General features: G+C 39.3%; 2 protein-coding genes across 3 annotated transcripts; one reads left to right on the top strand and one right to left on the bottom strand.

The window, feature by feature from the left end:
* Nucleotides 1–4027: 4027 nt before the first annotated feature.
* On the top strand, nt 4028–11426 carry LOC116262375 (uncharacterized). 2 transcript variants are annotated; one of them, XM_031641687.2, is made up of 11 exons: nt 4028–4404; nt 4592–4670; nt 6156–6250; nt 7072–7176; nt 7279–7358; nt 9183–9273; nt 9350–9457; nt 10219–10305; nt 10697–10765; nt 10844–11044; nt 11325–11426. In XM_031641687.2, exons 1-10 carry the CDS (start codon nt 4177–4179, stop codon nt 11009–11011), a joined length of 1110 nt encoding a protein of 369 aa, XP_031497547.1. In that variant the 5' UTR covers nt 4028–4176; the 3' UTR covers nt 11012–11044; nt 11325–11426. The 2 variants fall into 2 exon arrangements, with proteins under 2 accessions (XP_031497547.1, XP_031497546.1); XM_031641686.2 differs by having other exon boundaries at nt 4029–4404; nt 10844–11426.
* A 3985-nt stretch (nt 11427–15411) lies between these two features.
* On the bottom strand, nt 15412–18055 carry LOC116263273 (uncharacterized). The gene has a single exon (XM_031642945.2). The coding sequence runs from the start codon at nt 17018–17020 to the stop codon at nt 15611–15613; it is 1410 nt and encodes a 469-aa protein (XP_031498805.1). The 5' UTR covers nt 17021–18055; the 3' UTR covers nt 15412–15610.
* Nucleotides 18056–18554: the final 499 nt, after the last annotated feature.

The following is an 18554-nucleotide window of genomic DNA, read 5'->3' as shown; positions in this document are numbered from 1 at the left end:
TGATAATTCACCTTCAGAGGGATACTTAGAATTGGATATTACATGGATCCGAGTTGGAATATTCTAGGTGCACAGTCTTTAGATATGATTCATACTACTAGCTAAAGCTGGCTTAGGGGTCTGCTTTTAAGACTTTTTGAAAATGACGTTGAACGTTCCCAAAGATTTGGTGATTTTTTTTTATTGTATGGGGGTATTTTGGTCATTAAAGGTGTGTTGCAGATGAGAGACGATGAAATTTTCCTGAAGTATGTGAAAGGTTCAGGAACCGTTATAGAAAAAGTAAACAATTTAAGCCACATTTCTTTCTTAATGTTATATTTTAAGATTTAATACCCTCTCTCTAATATGATTCCCACAATTGTATGAATTGCTTCATTTATGAAAAGTTTTTAACATAATCTTTGCATTAATTTTTTTTGCTGGACACTTTGGTTACCGATAGGGGTCTATCCTAGCTTAAGAATCCAAAAAACTATTAATTAATTTCGTTTGATTATCTTCTAAAACATTAAAATAGTAAAGAATAAAGACTTAAAACTTCAATTCCTTGCAGTTTATAAATTAGCATAATAGGAGTGCAATAAGGACGAACTTTTCTTAATACCATAAATTATAATGACAGAAGTAAAGGCAACGACGACCAATTCTGTTTTTCCTCTATAAGAATTTAACCTGTCCATACTACAAATCTATTATCTCATCTTGACATTTGCTTATTTAAATTTAAAATTACCAAAATTCCGATGCAAGATCCTTTACATAAGTATTTCAAAAATGATGTGCTGTGGAGTAGAGTAATTGACAGCACTCATGCCCACTGCTAAAAGTTAGAGATGCAAAATGGGTCAGATTTATTACATGGAAAGTTTTATATTTTTTGATATATAATACTAATTTATAATTTTTAAGTACCTTACCATAAAATATTGTGAAAATCAAATTGACTAAGTCTGCACGGTCTTTAACTAATAAAAGAAACGGTATATATTGTTGGTAGATATGTTTGGAAGAAACATTGTTAACGAAATTATGAGTTCGCATGAATTCTTTCATCTACTGTTTCATTGGGGACTTGAATTATTTTAGTGTTCCGCCGAGTGCAACTTTTAATTGAATTTTCAAGGTAGTTGGAATGTACATTTCCTAGAATGGATTTTCTTATAAAAATAGTTGTCATTTTAGTATATTAATTTGAAAATTTGTTTATTTTATAGTTAGTTGAAGCCTTATTTATCACTGCCGAGTTATGTATTCTATATATTAATCTGGAAACTAAGTAAGTCTAAAATTAGTGCATGTAATACATGCGCCTATCTTTTAAATTCTATTTTAAAAAGACAAAGAGGGCTAGTGAGAGTAAAAGAAGTAAAAAAATTAAATTAACTAGAAGTAAAAATATAAAAAAGAAACTTACAAATTTTCTCTTGACAGGTTCTGGCATGACATCAGTAAGTAAAAAATTTGAAGCATCGATCTGGCCAAAGAAATTCAATACGAAAGGGAATCTATATGCCAAGTGGAAGCATTTAAAAAGAAAAAGGAAAAAAAGAGAGGGGGCTTTCTGTAATGTGACGCATATGGACCATAAGGTTAGGTAAGCATTAAATCGTTCATTTCTTATTAATGGCACAAAGAGTCGTAGAGGCTTTTGCCTTGGCCAATATCGGATCTTTTATGCCTCTAACAGATCCAAACCCAACCCGTTTACACCTCTGATTGGTAGGAAACTTCATGTTAAACACCCCTAATCCGTTTCGCAACTTTATGTTAACTTTCATGTTTGTTTATATATATTTAAATATCATGACAGCTACAATGTTTTTTTAAAGCTAATAATAAAAGCCATTTGTTCTTATTTATGTATTGGTTTATTTTTTTAATTGAGTTAATAAAGTCTTCTACTGGTTGGTCTTGTATTACTCCACTACATGTTCTTTATGGTAGGTGGGCGAATATGGGCTTGATTCTACATATTTTTCAATATAATGGATATGCTCTTGTCCAAATCAACAAGGAAAAGCAACCGACGCTACTTTAAGCACCAAATACAAAATTAGGGTCCAAATCATAATTTGGGTACTAGCCGGTCTATTTCAGGTCTTCATGGTACAAAATCAAAGTAAATATATTAATATAAATGTATTATATCCCTTTTGACGTTGCTTATGAAATGAAGCATGAAATGGAACCGCTACCAGAGAGTTAAAATGATAGTTGAGCTCCATAAGATCTGATCCCTGTTGCTTGGATCAGTGGTAGAGCAGTAGGCTGTTAACTGATTGGTTCTAGGTTCTAATCCTGCTTGAGATCAATCAAGAAGCTCGCAAGCTTTGACCATTTATTTCCTATGCTTGAAATGCATCAATATCTTTCAATGGAAATAAACTTCAAACCAGAAAACGGACCATAGAGGCAGAGAGATAGAGCTCTGCGGCCAATGCTAAAAGCATTGACTATGGCATCATGTCAGATATATGAAGCTCTGAGTAAGCAGATTTACCGCCACCCTTTCAGACCGTGAGCCGGACGTTTGTCCGATTCAACTTTATTGTCTAACTCAACTTTAGATTTACGGCCAAAAATGTCCGTCACAGTCTACAAACTCATGATGCCTTGTTTAACTAAACAACATTTGGATGACCTCATTCTCTCTATCTTGTCCATTATATGTCAACATATCTCTAAACAGTCCGAGGGGCCCCTTTCATTTTCATTCTTCTTAGCCTCAAAGTCTCGGGCTGTATCGGTGAAACCAATGTACATCAGCTAGTACAACACTCTACATGCAAATTGAATTAGAAGCGGCAATGTTTAATGTGCCCCTAACCCGATCAACTGAAGCGCCATCCAAATGTATCTTAGTTCAGGTCCCCTTAGATGTAAAACTGAAAAAAATACTTGTCTTATAAACTTGGATTTGGGTTGGACTTGGAAGTCCTTGTACATGCGATGAAACTTTGAATCTTGAGGCGCATCATATTGAATTTTGATATAAGCAGCCGCATCATATTGAATCTTGGTTGCCATTTATGAATTTTTCAGACCTAATAGAACTGATGTTGTATGGCAGTTTCAAATTCGACCCGCATCAAATTGGATCTTGCGTTTCTATCTAAAGTTGGATTCAGTTTTAGATAACCTGCACCACTTCGAATCCGGAACGCGGATTAGATTAGGTAAGATCGGGGTCCAATAGAGCCGGATCATGAGTCGACTCAGAACCGTTTACGTTTCCAACCCGTTCTTCCCAATTATTTAAAAAAGAACATATTCTAGTTGGGGATTGTTCTGCTATCTTCATCACGTATTCCTTAATTTATTCCATTCTTATAAGTTTGGCAACTCTGTCTATTGGTAAAACGCCAAATCATAAACTTAATAGATATAAATGGATCAACTGGACTGGATGTCGACGTTCTCCAAGCCCACTTCTTCAGCACTAGTTACCAATTGGAATATGGAGATCCAAAGATTGAGCTTTTTGGGACTACCCAACTTAATCTGATTACAAAATCCATATCAAGACTTCCCGAGCTGCTGGCCATCGTGTTGGATCTGGATCTAGCAGTAGGATCACCCATACAGAATTTCTTTAATCTCAACCGTATGCTTAAGTTCGTTAATTATCTGGTGTTCCGTACTATGGACAATATGTTATTTTGTTCCGTCAATTTTGCATAAATAACCACATCTTTGGTTGGGCCGATATATTCGTCTGCCCATGCGTTAAATTCGCGTGAAGACTTTTAAATTTGTTTTTTGAAAAAAAAAAATTTTTTATAGATTTGCAATTCGTGCAGCTGAATCAGCAAATCCCCCGAATCTCCGATTCGGTCGAAAAAACCGGTTTTTACAACACCCGTCGTTCCGCCCATCATTTTTATTGCGGAAAGCAAAATCACCCGTTTTAAACGCGTTAAATTTCAGCTATAAACCAAGGCCCTCGTGGTGGCGGGAGTGAGTAGAAGGCCCACGCTTTAGCGTGAGAAAAATGGCGATAGAAATAAATGGCGGTTGAAAAAAAAAGGAGTCGCGATAAGTAGGAAGAGAGAGAGGGAGCGCTACAACGAGCATGTAGAGCTATTCTTCTGCTTGGCTTCGTCCTCCCGGTTCCCCGAAGGTTTCGTTGTCGAGATCTCCAGCCGGAAAACGAAGGCTTTTCCGGCGAAAGGGATGGCGGAACCTGCCGGAGAGGCCGCCCTGCTCCAGGAGGCCTTCCGGCTGCTGGAAAGGGCGAGGGAGCTGCAGGAATCGGCTGCCTCCCTCATCTCCAGGGCCAAGAACGAGGAGCAGTCTCTCTGCCAAAAAGCGCAGGTCCTCGAATCCGAAATTCAGAGGCTCAGGCGCTCTGTCGCGGCCGCCGCTAAGAGCGGAGCCGTCGACGCCGCGACCGCTGACAAGGTCTCGGTTCCTTCGCCTACTCCTCTTCTCTATCGGTTTCTTCTCTTTTAATTGTTGATTGAGATTTCCCTGGTCGTTTCCCTCGCAATTCAATTGGGATTATTTGGAACTCCTTTCCCTTCCGCCCCGCGTTTCGACTTGTTCCGTTCAGTTTTTAAAATTTTATGGTGTTTATTGCTGGTGGCAGCTGGAGGAAGAAATCTACAAGGTCAAGTGTGTTATGAGCGATGGCGATGTCTCTTCGTTTCTCCCTCACAAAGGCGATGGTACTTTCCTCTGTCAGACAAGCTTTTTCAGTTTCCACAAGCGTACACACGCATGCACACACACGCACACGCACACATATATATAAAAGAAGAAATTTGTAGTTCGAAGAATGTCGGTTGACTGAAAAATGGTTCAGGGAATGATTATTGGCAAACAAAATTATGCTTACACGTTCGTAGGATTAAACCCGAGTGGCAGGGGTGTTAGCTGTCCAGGCCCACACAAATCTTGAGGAGCACCTTCCGTACATTTTTCGGGATGCGCAGCTGCCAATGTGTGTTTGAATATTTTATGTTTTATGCTTCAAACCACATCAAGAGGACATTTATTAGGTGGGGAATTCCCATTTTAAAATTGACGAACCTGGAAATTAATGTCCTGCGTTACAAAAGCTTCTTTCTCTTTCCGTTCCTATGTTATTAATTCAGTCCAAGCATGTTACCGAGTAAATCAACCATGACTAGTAAATCAACAATGAAGTTCTTCTCCTGACTTAGTCAGGAAGAAACGGCCTGTCATTTTTTGAATTAATCCATTCATCCATACTTAAATCTGCAAAAGCTGCTACTTAATAATTAGTTGAATGGAATCATTCTGTTTATTGACGATAAACGAATAATAAAAAGCAAAAAGGAAAATATCTGTATCCTCGTCCTGAGCAGATACGTCTGCAGCCGTCTTTCGAAAGTAGGCGAAGATGGTTCCTACACCTTTACCTTCATTTGTCCCCATTAGTTCCACTCAAAACGTAACGCTTGTGGATCTTTTCTTTTGCATAATCTGAACCTGGAACGTGTTTATCATGATTAATTTAGGGGAAAACATACATTAGGTAGCTTTGATGATCGAAGTGTGTTTTAAGCAACGCGAAATTACATGGGGTCATTTTACATGAAAACTTCCTAAGGTGTTCAAGGAATCAAAATAATTTGGGTTGGAGAGAATGTAATGAAGAACATAGGCTCTCGCATGCACGCACTCAGAGACACGCGCACACTCGAGAAAGAATTTAGCTACCTTTAAACATATGAGTATTAGCATTAGTGATATTCCGATATTAAACCAAATGGAATGATGGAAACGATCTTAAAAATTAGTGACATCTCTTAAGAGCACATGATTAGTTTCGGGTAGGCAGATCAACAAAGGCAATTGAATATGCTTTACCAGAAAATATTAATGTTTGTTTTACCCAGTTTAAGGCAAAGGTAAAAATGAATTTGTGGCCTCACAAAATAACTATAGTCTGAATGTTGTCATTGCTCTTGAGGAGGTTTCTGTTATGTTTATGAGTTAACACCAACATTAATGCTTAATTACACACACGTACACAGGCACATACACATTCACCCATTCTTAGTTACTGTAGTTCGTTGCTGGAGGCAGGACGGTAGAATGACATTATCCACTACTAGATGGGAGTTCTTCTTATTTGCAATGGTGATATTTATACATCTCGGTTAATGTTTCTTTTTGATGTACAGGTAGATTTCTAAGGATGTTTCTTGGGCCTATTAATGTACGGGCTGGCAGAAAGGATGTTCAGTTGAAAGTGAAGGAGGAGTATAATAGTTATCGAGTAAATGTCTACGTCATTAGCTTTGTTATAACAATCATGGCTTTATTGGCATCAATTGAGTATTTTTGCTAAAGCTACTAGTCCATTGATGTGCCTGCTTTATTTTGTTTGGTTTGTGAAGTATCAGAACAAGGCAACATGAACAAAGCTGCGTTCGGGGGCCTATGTTGATTCATATAAAGTAGACTGTGGTGAACTTCATATTTCTTACATCATTGGAAGTATAAATTATTGGCTATACAACCTAAAAATTTACATAAAGAATTCATTTTCAAATAAACTAGTTCTTTTAGTCTTCATTTGTCAAGAAAAAAAATTGGACATTTGTACACTTCTGATGTGCACATATGGACCATTCTTGGTGGGATTAACAGACCTCTTCTTCCTAGGAAACTTCTCAGTTTGGATCTTTGTTTTGTGTTGCTTTTACTCTTTCTGTCTTTAATATTGTGATCTAAATTATATATGATCATGCTTAACCTTATTATACTTACTTTCTGTAAGGAGTAATGTGGTAGGAAGATGGTGCATGGGCTATCACTGTGGAAGTATGTGAGGGCCTTATACTAAGGTGCCAAAATCTGTACGAGAAGTGCAACCATTGGGTAGTCATGTCCCCATGATTCCATTACCATCACAAAGTTGGAAACTAAACAAACAGTTCTATTTCAGTGTCTATATTTTATGAATCAGTTTACATTATGTGCCAATCAATAGATCAGTTTCATATCAAAGAATGCATGCAATGTTTAGCATACATATAGAATGAGAAGTAATTACATATTTCTGTACATGTATTGATATCCAATTATTTTTGGCAGGACCGGACAGCCATTTTGTTTCTGATATTTCCTTGCATACTTCTCTTTCTAAGAAATCGAATGTGGAATGGATGCTTCTCAGCACTTCCAGTTCAGTTGTACCAGGTATTGTCTTCTTCTTGTCAGATACTGAAATTTTATCTAAATGCTTAACTGTGATTTATTCTTGTCAAACATTTCATATAATGTATGTTTTCTCTTTTCCAGGCCTGGCTGTTATATCTATATGTTAGTTTGGCCTTGCGGGAGAATATTTTAAGGCTGAATGGAAGTGATATTCGTCCTTGGTAAATGATGAAGCCTTCTAATGTTTCTGTCTTGGTTCATGTGTTTAATCATTTGTGTTTTCCTGCAGAATCATGCATTTCTTGGCGTACATTTTGAAATTTATGGTTCTTAATGTTTGTTAGATTTCTACCTTGTTTTTATGATAACTCAGCTTAGGCCTGATGATATCTTAGATTTCATTCCTTTTGATAATATTGTTTTGACTAGTTGGAATTAAAGTTTTGTGTACTTCAAATAATATGTATACAATATGATATGGCAGATAAAATTTGATCTCAGTTGAGGTCTTCTAGATGTCATCTTTATGTTTGAAGCAATTATATACCTTACGATTTAGTAGTGTTATTACCCTGTATGTACTGCATGTTGACGCTGTTAGATGCTAAATGGTGGCATAGACTTGCCAAGCCTTCTCTGCTTTTTCGTACCATAGTATGAGTTTGAAGTGTAAGCACCAATTCGTGCAACGTTGTTTGGCAAAGTGAAAGCCATGAAGAGCACTTTACTTGTTCTACTTCTATCTATTCATTAGATGTGTACATTTAATGGTATCTACATGGGTTTCTAGGTTTCTAAATAATGTAACATACTAACATGCTTTGAGTCTCCTTATGTAGAAATGAGAAAGAAGTATCTGCAAAGTAAATGAAAATGAAAAATCATTATTTTGCATATACATTGAGCAGCAACAAGAGCTTAACGGTCTGCTTTTATCCCTTATGTCACTAATGTTTTCAAATTCGAAATTTCTATTGATTCTTCAAAGCTAAAAATTTCTCGGTGTTTTATGGAGTGTATTCTTCCTTGACTTTTGATTCCAGGTTTTAGGATGTCCTTTTTTTGCAACTTGAAATTTTCATGCACATATAGTTATTCATGATAATAGTGTCTTATGACATACTTGTCTCTAAGACAAGTTATTAAATCCATATGCTAGGTACCAAAAAATGGTGAAACTGAAGACTACAAAAAATGGTTTGCAGTCAATGATGACCAATACCTTGAGGAGCAAAAGCAATATCTATTATGATCTGGCATATGCTAGGAAATCAGTTATAGCAGCATGCCTGCATCCATTAGGGTATTAGGTACATAATTCTAGTGGGATATTTTCAGCATACCTACGAAGTAACTGAACTGTCTTGAAGAAAGCGTAGCCATCTTTTTCTGTATTAAAAAAAAAATCCCTATGACCTATAAAGCAATCGGGCTTTCTTGGAGGAAGCCTAACTATGTCTTTCAGAAAGGAGGCTATCAGTTGTGCATATCATAATTGGCTCTTGGTAACCATAAGTCCAAAATTTGTGAAAAGATTAATGCATGGTTAGTAGATTGATTGTGGTCTGTTCATCATTCCTTGTCTCTTATGAATCATAAAAGATGTAAATTCATGGGTTTTCTACATGAGCATCAGCAAAGTTCTAAATGCTGGTTCATATCCTTGAGCATTGGCCCATACACAGAAATACGTACTGGCACATATTCACTTTGATCACTTGAATTTGTCACTCGACCTTTAAGATAAGACTTCAGTTTTGCAAGTCATGGTCCATTTGTCATTTTCAGAAATTATTGCAGGACAAAGATAAACCCCTCTATATGTGTTCTATGTGTGTTACGTAGTCATTGAGATATAGGAAGTATCATACTAAATAGATCAGCCTGTAGCATATGCTTACTAGGTTGGAAAATCTCAAGTTAGGGAATGAGTGGACCTCTTTTGGTTTGCATTACAAGTTATCTAATATTTGGGTATCTTGTTCAGGAAAATTCGTTTTTCCCAAATATCTTATTTTCGTGTTCCTTTGCTTTTTCCTGGATAGGTGGATATACCACCATTATTGTGCTATGGCGATGGCTCTTATCAGTCTCACATGGAAGATAGAAGGTGAACCTGACTGCGCAAAGAAGCAGGTTTTTTTGCTACTCTTACTGTTCATTCTCATAATTTTATTGATTTCTACAACTTATCAGAAAAAATGTTGTTTAGCGAGGAGTTCAGCTGTTTCTGGCATGGGCAATAATGCAAGGTGTTGCAATGCTTCTACAGAACAGATATCAACGCCAAAGGCTGTATACCCGTATTGCATTGGGCAAGGTAGTTTTTCTTATAATGTACAATAAAAGTAGTTTGGTTTGTCTCTGCAGAAAATTTTACTTGGATAACCAAATTTCAAACTCGTTGTGCTGCTATGTGAACCCTGTTCTGTAATGATAGCACTGAAGATTGTGTAACCATTTGAGTACGACTTATAAGCACCATTTGCTATTAAGTTTTAACAAAGGCTTCATGTTTTTCATGTATAAATTGTTTGGACTATCCTTATATAAAAATGATAACTTCTTCAGGCAATTCTTGGTTGTGAACCTCTTTTACATGCTTCTCTAGCAATATCGACAAATTGATGTCTGAACATATTTGTTCTTTTAGGTATTGCTGCTGAAGTGCCTCCTTAGTTGTTTAACTAAGTAGTCAAAAACTAGGTAGCCATGACCCTATGAGATCTGGACGAGACCTAGTTATCATTGGACAAAATCTGAAGACGAACTGGGAATTCTGAAATTGAAGTTTTTTAAATAAAAAAAGTTGAAATAGTTCACTTAAACTAAAATATTGAAAATGCTCCCAGCATATAGTTTTCCTTTTTTTACAATTCAAAAAGGAACTTGTGCAGCTTACAAACTGGCATCTACTTGCAGCTTTTGACCAAATAGCTACATAGCTCTGATACAAGGAGTGGTTATTTGGCTAAAGAGTGCCCCTAATTTTAGAAGCACCATGCTGCTCAGAAATCATTTTACTGCCTCTTTCACTTCTCTATCTGAAGAGTTGTTCCTTGATCTATTCCACTTTTGCAGGCAAGGAGAATGGATGTTGTATGGGGAGAAACTAGTGGTGTGCAAGGTCAACTATGGATTTTATACCCTCTACTTTTTATACTTCAGGTAACTAAAAACTAATGCATTCTTTAAAATTGTCGTGACCTTTATGAAAGTTTAATGCAAAACTTGGTGAAGAATGATATTTTTCAACTCTGTTGCACTGTCCCGCAAGCTTTTCTGCCATACATGCAGAGTGCAATACAAAATGCTCTAGAGGTTCGATTATTCTTGGTTGACTTGATAGAGCTAAACTTCAAGTCCACCAAATTCACTTGTTTGGTCCTTTTTCAGTCTGTGATCAGCTATATAATTGACTCAGAGAGTAGCTTGACTGGCCTCCCATCTGGGATGATGGATCTGGTGGAATATAATGCTTATCGCAAGATTAAGATGATTTTTTACCTTGAATGCCTTGTTATTTAGTGATTTTATTCTTCTAATTACTTATTCTCAGATTTTTGAGGCATATGTTGGGCTATTGCTGCTTCAGACTGCATTTTCCGGTGTTGTTTCTGAGTGGCAAGTAAGTATATGCTCATGCTTATTTATCAGGTATCGTAACCGTTCAATAGTTTGAATACTTGTTATCTCCCTGCCACAGGTTGTCGTTTGTGGAATTCTGCTGGTTGTCATGGCAGTTGGAAACTTCATAAACACAATTCAAACCCTTAGGGAAAAGTCAAAGGTTAAAGCAAAGATTAAGAGAAGCAAGAGCAAGCAGGAGATTGACCAATCCACAAGCCCCTCTGAACTGGGGAAAGCTTCCTAGTTTATAAAGAATGTGCTTCTATTCATGTTCATGGTAATCTTGTAGCTTTGGCTTTTTAATGCGTCCAGTAATTTTTTTTTGTTGTACAAATTCCTTTTTCCATTTCTTGCAAGGCTTCGGAACTATGCTTGCATCAGTCTTCGGCCTTTTGTCTTCAGTTTCTAAGCGAAGATTTTTTTTTTTTCTCTGTCAAACCAACGGCTTCTTGTGTTGGGTCGGATGGTTGGCTGGTTAGTTTGAGGGCGCTGGGGCATGAATGTTTAACAGCACCGAAGTGTTTCTTTCTCATTACTTTTACTTTTTTGGACAACAGGGGCTCCACTTTTCAAGCTGCACTGGTTTAAACTTTAAACTGATGTACATACAGTTGTCCCTTAAATGGAATAAAATTTTGGAGTGATGGCATTTTGAACTCTATGAACCTTCTCCCATACATTCTCGGCAGTGCTGGAACCCGCAGGAGGCCACGGAGAGTGTGTTTGTATACATGTTCATTTTAGGGTGCGTTAAACTGGATATATTGAAGCAAGAGAATCTTTTTCTGTGGTCCTAATTATTTTCTTCGGCAAGTGGTTCTCCTCTTTCCCTTTCTCTTTCTCCATCTTCCTTTCCAGATTGTTCGAATGTACTCAAAGAAGGAAAAGGTTTCAGGTAGGATGTTTCGGTGAGTAATTGCCTCTCGTATGAGATTACTAATGCGCCATTAATGAAGCAATATCTATGTACAATTGTAGTTACATATTCTGTTCTTTTATGAAATATTATTAGGGTGTTTCTTCAATGATCGACGTAGAAGTGCATGTTTGGTTTTTTGGAATCGGCATTTGACTGGTAATTTCGACGCTGCAGAGGGTTTTTGAAAGAGCTTCCAACTCAAGAACTGAAAGCATAATCTTGAAGGATTGTAAAATGCTGGATTTCCTTTGGTTTTCAATGGTCCAGGAGCTCATTTGCAAATCTACCCACTCTCTCTCTCTCTCTCTCTCTCTCTCTCTCTCTCTCTCTCTGTGGGGTCTGCTCTCCCTCCTCCCTTGATGGCCATGCAGCCGACGTGAGCATTAACAGTTTCTTCATCCCTGAGGCTTTGTCTATCGAGTTGATTCTGCGGCTAACAAGCGAGCTCTTTTAGTCTTGAATGGGTTCTGAATTCTTAAGACCTTGCCCAATTTGTCCGACAGAAGAGTTTGATGAATCATCTTATGGATTTTCTCTGGAACCACAATTTTCAAGCTAACCAAAGCCAACTTGATCCTGTAACAGATCCGGGTGCCTTCATACAAAGGGGCCCGGAGTGACTGAGCGACTGCTTATAAAAAACAAAGGTTTCCATGTATGGGAGTTGATGCCTGCTCAGTGCTAAAAGGTCAAGAAAGTTGATGAGTTGATGATAGGGAAACAGACGACCGAAACCCCGCAGCCACAACTATAACGGTCCTAACATTAGTAGTACCTCCGCGAATGAATGTGGGACAGATGTTCTAATGCTCGCTGGCTTCTATCGTCGGCCTCTATGGTAGAATCAGTAGGGGAGCTCGACGGGTGGGCCTTGCAGTCAAGCTCCCCAACATATTTTTTTCTTTGTATTTGGTCGCTTCTCCCCCTCACGCCTCTTCATCTCGTTCCTTCTCTTTCCCCACCATTCTTCCTTGGCGAACACAGTTGGTCCCATGCTACACCGCTCCTTGACAGTCCTCCTACTCCACTCTCCTTGGCCAGATGTGCCTGAAGTCCACCAGACATGGGGACTGGTGCTACAATGCATGCACAATGCCCAACTTCAGACGTCGAGCGACTGACTCTAAGTATCGGCATAGAGCAAGAGCGGCCCGACCCTGTGCTTCGGAGTCTTGTCTTGTGCGGAAGACTCTTTTTTTGGGGTGTTCTGTTTGCATTCCTGTCTCTTTTCTACATTACGGCGTCCTTTCATGCTCTGCCTCTAGTTGGTCCTGTAAGATCATTTGGTGGGCCGGCATATGTCTATGAGGAATTTCAGACATTATGGCTGTCTTAACGTAAATATCCGCTTAAGTGATTGCATTTTGGGATATTACGTCATTTTAGATAGTATGGGGTAATTTTGAAATGTATAGATACCAGTACGGAATTACGGACTCTTTGATGGGTGGAATCCGTAATTGTCTTTATTATAAAATGGTAGTGGTCCCTGGGGTCGTGCAAGGGTTACCTGAAACATTAGTTTCTAGGGTTTTCCTCTTCCCCATCTGAGAGAGGCCTCAAGCGCGCCGCACGTACCCTAAAAGACCCTGCTGCGATCTTCCCGTGCACCAGATCAGATGGATTCAGGTATGCTTTCGCTTCAGTTTAAGGTTTCGTTTATTTCAATGATTTAGCATGAGCATGATCCTGTTTAGGGTATATACTTTTGGTTTTGTATATGCGTTATGGGGAGAAATCCCAACAGGTCCGTCGGAAGAGTAGCCTTCTGTGGTCTTTTCCGGCTCTTGCTGCTCTGATCCCGCCTGAACTCCCTCCTTGGGTATCAGCATCACCTTTGCAGCTGCCAGCCTCTGAACCTGTTGCCGAGCATACTAATCATTTAAACCAGGCATCTCCTCCTCCTCATAACTTGTTGATCCCTCCTGCCTCTTCACCACTCGGTCGTCCTATCCTACAAACATCAAGTATTACCATTTCCTTATCCCCTCATCTTGTTGTTCTTCAGACCTTACCCAAAAAACAGGCACTTTCCTTCTGCGTCCGTGTGCTCTGCTCCCATCCATAAGACTCCCGGCGTCGAGATGGGTTCCACAAGGTCCACTAGAGTTGGGAAAGCTGAAAATTGACTGTTCCATGAAGGTTGCAATCCATTAACTGGTATTTCGATGTTTCAGTCTTAATTCGGAGAAGGGTCCATCCCAACTAATGAATGAATATCCTATGGCACCTCACCCATGTTCATTGTTGGCTTTACTTTTCTGATGGGTTTGAGTTATGTTCCAATACATCTGGCTTGTATTTTTACTCCTTGTTTTGGGTCGTTCTGATGACGAGTTGTTACCATCCAAAACCGCATCCGTTCCTTTACCAATGCCAACAACCCAAACTTTCCAGATTATTTTTTGTTGAACATTGAACGAAGGACTGAGAATAAACGAACCATATAATTTGACTAGTCTCCTACACATCAAATTACATACCATTATTGGATTCAAAAGATATTAGGCTTTGGATCTCTCGCGAAAATCCAAACCTCAGTCTGGGTCGGAATCCAAACCTGGCTAGGACAGATCCAAATAACTCTTGGTCTTGGCATAACGTACATCTGACTCGGTGAGGGTGATCGCGTCACATCATCGTGAACAAATTGAGGAACATCTTGGGCAGCATAAAAGTTTATGTGATTGACATAATGGGGTGACATGAAAATGATTTACGCACGGAGGAGTATTTTACATCACATGGGTTAGATTCTCATCTAGAGTCCTCTGTGGACATACTTTTGTAGCTACCCAGATGATTTGATTTTTTGTATCTAGGAGGGTTCCCTCAACACCTATACTTGTACGATGTAGGGCGTTTGTTTCGATTGAAATGGACTCATCGTTGTTCATGTGGACAAACCCACACGAACTCTATTAGGTCAGGAGATGGAAGGCTGAAAAAAAAATACATTTGGGAGGCAAACATGAAATAGAGCATGACGATTAGAGAGAGAGAGAAAAAGAAGAAGAAGAAACTGGCTGCAAGAATTGCAGCATTGAAAATGATCTACACAATCATTGGGAGGAGAGTAAAGCTACAGCACATTAGGTGAATCAGAAAACACGTGATGCTGCTTTGTTGATTAGTGAGCTCGGTTACTCCTACCGAATCGAATTTATTTTCTGGAGCAAATTACCTTTTCAGGGAGATCTATAATCTCCGCCGTCTAATGTTGTTTCAAGGGACATCTGATGATGTACCTTCACGGTTCGGACGATGAGGATGTAACTTGTAAGGTCCATGGTAGAAAAGAAATTGGCGGGTAAATTTCTTCTGTCCCTTCATAAGATTCTTTCGTACGCAGGTCGAGCAGCTGAAAAGGAGAGCTGTCAAATGCATGCTCTTGAGAATTTTCTTATAAACCCAACATCTGATCACCTTAGACGGAGATGCTCGTTTTGAAAAGAAATCCACCAATTAGTCTTTCTTAAGATTGAGCCCAATTAGTCTTTCTTAAGATTGAGGTGGCCTAGTGAATGAGTACATCGATGCCGTGTTTAACCAAATGTAAGCATACTGGCTCCATAAAGAAACCCTTTACATAGCGTTTTCCAATGTAAAAAGACAATCTAGAATCACCAATTTTAACCTTTTCACAATTTCTTTGTGAAATGTTACATCATTATCGAATTCAGCATTTCGAAATCGGATCCTTATCAGACTTTGTACGCTTCGAATAACGACGGATTGAAATTTCAAGGCATTGCTTGCTTAACGGTGTTGGTCATATACACAGGAAGGAAGACAGTTTACAAGCTACATCATTTACTTGCACGTTGTCAAAAATGGCTCACTAATAACAAAGGAATTCCCCCAGATCAAACAAGAAAAAGCCTCACTACACCAGAAAGAAAAGGACAAGCTCCTTCAGATTCATTAGATGCAGTGAGTTCTTTCCATCTCATCCTGATCTCCTGTCCGCTGCAAACGCACCAAGGCATGACTGGACTCAGGCATTGAAGCATCAGACCTTCCTAAGCCGAGCTCTAATTCTTTCCTTCTCAATTGCAACACGAAGCGCTCGTTTTCAAGTTTCATCCTTTCATTTTCAAGCTTCAGCTTATCCAATTCCCTGTCCTTCTTCCTGCTAAATCTCTGCCACTTGAAGCGCTGAGCTTCAAGCTCTAGAGCTTGAGCTTGGATGTTTATCTTTTGTTCTTCCAGCTGCAACATTCGGTTTTTTATCCATTCCCTCTGCATCCATGATGCCTGTTCCTGTGTCATCTCGTTTGCTTCCCCTACTACAAGATTTTCTGAACCAATTCGCTTGGAGAAGTCATGTGCATTAGGAATTGTCCACAAGCTCGTGTCTTCTATGTTGCTCCGAATCTTAGGCCTCTTGTGTATTAAGCCCCCATCCTCTCCATGAAATTCATTATCCTCTGGATCGTCGTTACCTTCCTCAATTTCATCTTCATCATCCTCACAATCGTTGTCATCTCTTGCCGACCTGCTCGACGCCCGGCCGTCTCTCCCTCTGAGAACCGATTGCAAGCACTGTAAAAGTGATGGGTCATCTAGCAAATGCAGGCGGTTGCCATTGTGATAAGAGCACATCTCTTCATAAAACAGATGCTTAGAGCTCAGAATCTTTCTCACATCTTCCTTGGACTTCTCGGAAAGATGGTCCATGGAATCTAAAAGCACAGGGTTCTCAACAACTTTACATGAGGTCCCCCTTCCTAGCACATCCGTAAGCCTCTTGTACCTCTTATTAAGATCGTTAAATTTATCTTCACATTGTTGCGGGGAAACGTAGCATCCTCTTGCCGCCATGACTTTAGAGACAGTTTTCCACTTCCCCTTCTTTTGCAAAATCACAAGCTTCTTCCTTCCTCCACTGCATTCCGAAGCAGCATCTTCTCCAATGTATGACACGATAGAAATCAGAAGCTTCACCATGCCATCCGTCCATTTCATTCTGTGCCAAGGTGAATTCTTCTTACCCTTGCCATCCTCCGGGTGACCATCGATGCCATCCTCATTAAAGCTGGGTTCATCTTCATCACTGGCACACAATTTGGCACCACTATGGGTGCTTCTGTGGCTACCCCTGAAGTCAGGCGCTGCCAACGACGGCTCGCAGTCGAGTGGAGTAACCGACATAGGGTACACATCTTGAAGGAGGTGGGGATGATGACTCGGAGGGCGCTGATGCTGTTGATGGTTCTGATTTAGTGCATGTGAGTGTTGATGATGCTGGTGGGGATGCAAAGATCCTTGTAGCTCTAAGACACCATAGGAAGGACCAGCAATCATGTTTCCTCCTGACAAGTTCCCTTCCATTGTCTCAAGATGAAACAAAGATGTAGAAAGATGATGACCACTTTCTTTGTAACAATAACCCCAAGAAGAAGAGGAAATTGAGCTCCTTTATCTAGCACCCCAACACCAGAGTGTATGAAAAAACAAGCTTATTCCAGGTCTAGTGATTACTGATGAGATTCAAGTAACGGCAGGGGAAACACCGGTTCCAATATTAGCATTGTAACAGGAACCGCTACAGATTTGCTATGTCGTAAAGACCACCAAACGGAATAGAACGGCATTCACCCAGGAAAGAACTGATCATGAACCAACAAGTGCATTTGGTTTCGGATTGGAGAGCAAGCTCATGCAAAGGAAAAAGGAGGAAGAATAAAATGGCATGGTAAAGAAGCACGCTAAGACAGGGAGGGGACTTCAGGAAACATCTCAAATCCCCGCTTAGGCAAACACAAAAAACATCAGAAGAATAGCATGTTATAGATCCGGAAAATATCTACCTTCCTTCTTGAAATTCCCAACCAGAGAGGATGAAAAGAACGGAACCAGCAAAAAGTCACTCAGACAAAAGAAATCCAAACTTTCTACGCCAAACCCACCAAAATCCAGAAAATCAAGCGGAATAAAACAACTAAACCATTGCTCCAGAAACACAGGAATCACCTCAAACTCACCAATCCACCCGAGACTCGGGAAGATCGCTAATAGGCCAAAGTGAACTGTAAGATCGAATCCCTTCGCCGACACGAAGGAAAACCCCTAGATGCTCAACCGAAGACACAGTGGAAACCCTAATTCGTCACCAAATCCGAAGCAGAAAATGAAGGAGCGAAGAACTTCCAGCCAGAAAAGGAAAATCCCAACTCAACTGAGGATCGAAAACCCTCGACACGGAGGAAGAAGACGGCCGGAAGTTACCTCCTCGGAGGGGCCGAATGGCTTCACGCACGTGAGAGGGTCACCAGTGTGGAAGTTCTCCCGAAAAGGAGGACGGAGACGACGACGAAGATGGCCCTCCTCCGTCCCTGAAGGGGGGAAGGGAGTCTTCTGTAAGAATCTCCCCTGGCAAAAGATGAAATGACGAAAATAGATGTCACTCGGAAGGTCAAGGACGCGAAACGGACTCCCGCGGTGAAGAAACTCGGTGGCGCCAATCTTTTTCTTTTCACTTTTTCACTTCCTTTTGACCGTATTTTGGAAAATTATGTAAAGTTTCTGATTTTATTAAATTTCTGATGCGAAAAATTAATATTATATATAATCTACATATTTAAATGTTAAATTAAAAAAATATAATGTTTCTGTCACATCAGTTGTTAAACTAAACAAAAATAATTTGTCTCACCCTCTTAAGAAATATGAAATATGCATTAAAGTTTTTAAGGCTTCTCATTGCACAAAAAGCGGATGATACTAAAAATGATTCATCGAATTGATTTAGATGTTAGTAAAAAATTTATTAAATGTGTAAAATGTATTGGTCATGGACAGGACACTAAAGCAACTAACAAATAATAAGAAAATAGCTCGGTATGTAAATATTTTGGGTGGTAAC

This window comes from Nymphaea colorata, chromosome 10, assembly GCF_008831285.2.
Source record: "Nymphaea colorata isolate Beijing-Zhang1983 chromosome 10, ASM883128v2, whole genome shotgun sequence".
Taxonomy (NCBI): domain Eukaryota; kingdom Viridiplantae; phylum Streptophyta; class Magnoliopsida; order Nymphaeales; family Nymphaeaceae; genus Nymphaea; species Nymphaea colorata.
This window is presented reverse-complemented; position numbering and strand designations above follow the sequence as displayed.